This window comes from Leiobunum rupestre, chromosome 6 (genome assembly GCF_980474605.1).
Source record: "Leiobunum rupestre chromosome 6, qqLeiRupe1.1.hap1, whole genome shotgun sequence".
NCBI classification, from domain to species: Eukaryota; Metazoa; Arthropoda; class Arachnida; order Opiliones; family Sclerosomatidae; genus Leiobunum; species Leiobunum rupestre.
Window position 1 is genome coordinate 34456397 of NC_143389.1, and position 5634 is coordinate 34462030.

Here is a 5634-nt window from a genome sequence, read left to right on the forward strand (position 1 = left end):
TCAATTTTAGCTAAACTTCACCCAGTTTCTAAGCTTCATCACGCTAACAGGGTTTCCAAATATACACCTTATGAAAACGAACTTGATACCACTGATATATCTTTTCCTTTCAAATTAAACGCTACGGAACTTAAAAAATTTGAATTAATGAATAATTTATCAATATCTGTGTTCGGCTTCTCGGGAGATATATTCCCTCTTTACGTAAGCTCCAACAAGTGTGGTAAGGAAAGAGAGGTTGATTTGCTATACATCACCGATGAAACTAAAGATATTGACGATGGGAATAGACATTACTGTCTTATAGGAGACCTAGGAAAACTGTTACAGCATCTAACAAAACACAGAAGTACAAGTTATTACTGCAGGTAATTTAATTTCCAATATATTAGTTTGCAATCTACTAATTATTTTCTGTATTAGAATGTGTCTTCACCGATTCAGCGGAAACAACGCTGAACAGCGACGTGATGCGCATATCGAAGAATGCGCCACTCACGGCGTCCAAAAAACAGTTTTCCCTACCAAGAAGAAGACGCTTTATTTTGATAAATATGAGTGGACGGAAAAAGTAAAAATAAAAATTATTTAATTTAACTCTTAATGAAATTATGTATTTTCCGCCGATTTTGAAGCAATCCTACCGAGAGTTCAAGGATGTGATCTAGATCCAGATTTAAATACCAGCAAAGTAAACATGCACATCAGCTGCGCGTATTCGTGGGTGCTTGTTGGACCTAACGGTAAGTTATTTGACAAAATTCCCTTTTAGATATATTACAATAGGATACTTATAAGTGTACCTGTTCGAACCGATTGCTATCGAGGACAAGATGCAACCCGAAGATTTCTGGAGTCTATTCTGGAATTAGAGACTGAGTTGATAAATCTCATTGAGACCAATGTACCAATGATTATTACCCGGATGAGGAGGAACAGTTTCAAGCTGCTACGCTTTGCTACATTTGTCAGAAGCAGCTAAATCAGGGAAATATGCCCGCTGTTCGAGATCATTGTCATTTCAGCGGAAAATATAGGGGGCCAGCGCATAACATCTGTAATCTTCGGAAGAAAGTTCCAGAATTTATTCCCATTTTCCTTCATAACTTTAGCAGGTAAATTTATTAATTTAATTAACCAGGAATAGTAATAATAATAATAATAATAATAATAATAATAATAATAATAATAATAATAATTCATCTTCATAGATACGATTTACATCTTATATGTCAGGAGATTGGTCATTTTAAGGAACAGACACTTGACTGTATTCCTTCCACTAGTGAAAATTATATTTCGCTGAAACTAGGTAAAATATATTTAATTATGAATTTAGCCTTAACATTAATTTTATTATTATTTTAGGGAGATTTCGGTTTTTAGACTCTTATCGATTTCTAAGTGATAGCCTCGATGCTCTAGTATCTAATCTCGTTTTGGAAGGAGCCAGTAAATTTCAGATTGTTAAGAAATATTTTGAAAGTGATAAAGTTCAGCTCCTCTTGCGGAAGGGAGTCTACCCGTACGAGTATATGGACGATGAAAAGAAATTTGACGAGACGATGCTACCATCTAGAGAAGGGTTTTTCAGTTCATTGAAAAATCAAAATATTTTAGAATCCGATTATTTACACGCCCAAAATGTTTGGACAGCGTTTAATATTCAAACATTAGGTAAAATTACTATAGTATAAATATTTCAAATCTCTTAACCTCGGTTTTCGTAGGGGAATACACCGACCTCTATGTGAAAAGCGATGCGTTGCTCTTAGCCGACGTTTTTGAAAATTTTAGAACATTATCTATAACTCATTATAAATTAGATCCCGCTCACGCTTACACCGCACCAGGTTTAGCCTGGCAAGCAGCTTTGAAGATGACCGATGTTCGCCTCGATCTCATACTTGATATAGATCAACACTTATTTATTGAAAAGGGTAACGCTTTTGTGATATTTTAAATATTATTGTATTTACATTGAATTTTTAGGTATTCGAGGCGGTGTTTCAATGATCTCAACTCGTTATTCTAAAGCGAATAACAAATATATGCCCGACACATATGTTTCGTCTAAAGAGAGCAGTTATATATGCTATTTAGGTAATTTACATTTAAAAAAAAATTAATATTTTTTAATTTTAATTATTTTAATTAACTTAATTTAACTTAATTGAAGATGCGAATAATTTGTACGGTGCTGTTATGTGTGAACCACTACCGCTAGGCGACTTCCAGTGGGTTCAGGAGGATGATTTGCAAACACTCGGTGAAAATATTCTAAGTATTCCCAATAACGTTGAAAACGGATACATTTTAGAGGTAAATAACAAGTGTTATAATTATTGAATTATATTTTTAAAGAATTGTTTCCTTTGCAGGTGGATCTTGAATATCCTCCAGAGTTGCATGACTTACATAACGATCTCCCAGTAGCGGCGGGATCTAAAGTTATTACACGTGATATGCTATCTCCATACTCCAAAGATCTCTTAGGAAAATTAAATATTAAGGAGAATCAAAGTCTACCAAAACTTCTTCCTAATTTAAATAATAAAGAGAAATACATAGTACATTACCGCAATTTAAAATATTATGTAGAATTAGGTTTGAAAATAACCAAGGTTCATCGAGCTCTAACCTTCACTCAAGGAAAATGGTTAGAAAAATATGTTAGATTCAACACTGAACAGAGGAAATTATCCAAGAGCTCATTTGAAAAGAATATCTGGAAACTTATGGTTAACTCTGTTTTCGGGTAAATCAATTTAAATAATTTATTGCTGTTTTTTCCCTTACTTCATTTAATTCTTTAGAAAAACAATGGAAAATTTACGGAAGCATATAAATTTCGAGTTGATTCAGAAACCAGAAAGAATGTTAAAAGTTACAAGTTCCCCGCAGTTTGAACACTTTACCATCTTTAATGAAGAGTTAGCTGGCGCTCATAAGAAGTGAGCTAAAATTGTTCTTAACCGGCCTATATTTACCGGATTCACCATTCTAGATTTATCCAAGGAGCTCATGTATCGGTTCCATTATGGATTCATAAAAAATACGTACGGGAACAAAGCATCACTATTATTTACAGACACTGGTAATTTAATTTAATATCAATTTTTTATTTAAATAGTACTAATATATAAAATATTTACAGACAGTTTAACGTACAACATTAAGACGGATGATGTTTATAAAGACTTAGAAGTTCATAAAAACCGCTTTGACTTCTCTGATTATCCACCTTCGCATTTCCTTCATTCTAATCAGAATAAAAAAGCTCTCGGCTATTTTAAAGACGAGACAAATTCACAGTTAATTCAAAGTTTTGTAGGACTTCGTCCAAAGCTTTATTCTATTAAATTGTACGGGGAGTCTAAGACCGCTGAAGAGATAGAAAAGGAGTTGCGATTGGGGAAATCTTTAGAGTCAATTTTAAACCATAAAAATGTTTGTAAGGGCGTTGCCATGAACGTTATTAGAAACGTCATCCGCCATGAAGACTATGAACGTTGTCTTTTTAATCAAGAAACCATGTCAGCCGAGATGATGCGTATAGCTAGTTTCAAGCATGAGCTATTTACTTTAAATACTAGAAAACTTTGTTTATCACCAAATGATGATAAGAGATATATTCTACCCTGCGGGGTTCGTACATTAGCGCACGGTCATAAAGATATTGAAAAATTATAATGAATGCTTGTATTTATGTATATATAAAAAACTGCTATTGCTATAAATTGTAAAAAATTATTTTATTGAATACATTTTGCACATAAACTCTTTAATCATTTTATCGTTTACATATTTATCTTTCTTAAACCTAGACACAATGTTATACATTTCTATTCCTTTACACCTGTTTATAGCAAAATAGATACAGAATGCTCCACACGTATTACTAGAATTACTCTGTAATTGATTAGAATTAAAAGTAACAGTTTTACTGTTTCGTTCAATAGAGTCATTAAATTTAAAATAATCTGGTGGGTTTCCAAAGGAATCCATGAATTCACAATTTTTATGTTTAGAAAAATATATTAGAACCCAGTGTTCTCCAGGTTCAGCACTCGTATCGGTATTTACAATAAATAGAGAAGGGAATATTTTTACGTATTTAGGTAGCTTGTCAGCCGCGAACACGCCTCGAAATATACTTTTAGTACTTAAATCTTTTTCAAGAATTTTAGTTATCTGTAGCGAATCCATTAATTACTGTAATCGAAAATCACGGTTCGATTTTTATCAATTTCAATCAAATTTTGAAACTCAGCGTAAATTAGAATGGAAATCGTCTCCGGTAACGGTTTTGCAAATTTTAATTCTAATCTCAGGTTACTGTTTTTTACAAGATGCAAGTGATTAGCGTTGTTATTAAGATCCGAGGTTAAATTGTACGCGAATAAACAATTTCCGTTAGGGTAATCTTCCCGACTTATCTGATTCCCTTCATCTACGTTCCACTGATTAGTTTGAATGAAAAGATTGCAATACGCTTGAATATATTGATTTTCCTCAAAGTTTAGAGATAACGCCTTATGAGGGACGCTGCTACCGTCAATGTACAATCCAATGCTTGATAAATCGAAATGTTGAAAGTTGTACGGTGATTTTTTCAAATCTCCTAGAAACGCTTTTTGTTCCACAAACCCGATAACAACTTTCTTGGGTGCTTGTCCGGTAAATAAATGATCTTGCACACTAGCCATAAGACCAGCGGGTATTGAAAATGAGGTGCACTCCGAACGAGTTACAGGATATTTAGCGGTTCCATATTGTAGCGCCTTGGCTTGAGCGAGCGATAGTTCCGGTATCACTTTAACTTTCCTCAGATAAAGGGAAGCTGATAAAATCTCCACTTTACATTTTACGTCGGAGTGAACGCAAAAAGCTCCTCTATTTTTATCGAATTTAAATTTCAAATCAACCATATTTAATAAAAAACGTGGTTGTTGACATAAATCAGTATGGACTACGCCTAACAAGTCAATCGCCCCTTTTTGCACTAAACTCGCTCGTTTAGAGAAACCATCGTTATCGAAAAATGAATCGAACTTCCCAGGCGTATCCCGATAGAAAAGTGAACTGGTTAAATAACTTTTTTTCGCAGAATCTCCGAACGTTAATACAGTTTGTATCATACTTTTATAAGCGTAATTTTGACTGGAAGGTGTTACTGATCTTTCATTAAGAAATACGTGGACGTCGCTAAAAAGCGAATGAAGAAACAAATTCTCGGGGGCGATATTGTCGGCTGGAGTTCCGGCTGCCCCACCCGCAACACCTGGAACCGCGGGTTGCGGTAGTTGACCATTATCTTTAGTTACCTTAACTCGAACGTGCAACAAAGTTTGTGAAAGGTCTATATACGTTTCAGAGTTACCGTTGATAGAAAATGTAATTGATGCGTTATCAACTATATTTGATATTGGATTATACTCAACCCATTCACCACCAATAATCGAAGATTGTGTCATAGGTACTTGAAACAAATCTAGCTCGGAATTTATACACTCAACTGAGTGCGGGTGTAAAAGGGACATTATGAGAATATATCGGAACGTTTAGGGAACCGTCCTTTCGCTATCCTGCCTGCTGTTGAAATGCCGCTTTTCGACTGAGTTCGTTTCCTTT

General features: G+C 34.3%; 2 protein-coding genes across 3 annotated transcripts; both read left to right on the forward strand.

Annotated features, from left to right (window-relative positions):
- Window positions 1–2051: 2051 nt before the first annotated feature.
- On the forward strand, window positions 2052–2719 carry LOC149940691 (uncharacterized). The gene is made up of 4 exons (XM_090179352.1): window positions 2052–2103; window positions 2180–2322; window positions 2382–2672; window positions 2711–2719. The coding sequence occupies exons 1-4, from the start codon at window positions 2052–2054 to the stop codon at window positions 2717–2719; spliced, it is 495 nt and encodes a 164-aa protein (XP_090035478.1).
- Window positions 2720–2868: 149 nt separating this feature from the next.
- Window positions 2869–3736, forward strand: LOC149940692 (uncharacterized). Of its 2 annotated transcripts, none has more exons than XM_090179837.1 (3): window positions 2869–2954; window positions 3008–3097; window positions 3158–3736. In XM_090179837.1, the coding sequence occupies exons 2-3, from the start codon at window positions 3025–3027 to the stop codon at window positions 3691–3693; spliced, it is 609 nt and encodes a 202-aa protein (XP_090035963.1). In that variant the 5' UTR covers window positions 2869–2954; window positions 3008–3024; the 3' UTR covers window positions 3694–3736. The 2 variants fall into 2 exon arrangements, with proteins under 2 accessions (XP_090035963.1, XP_090035962.1); XM_090179836.1 differs by having other exon boundaries at window positions 3162–3736.
- The last annotated feature ends 1898 nt before the right edge of the window (window positions 3737–5634 follow it).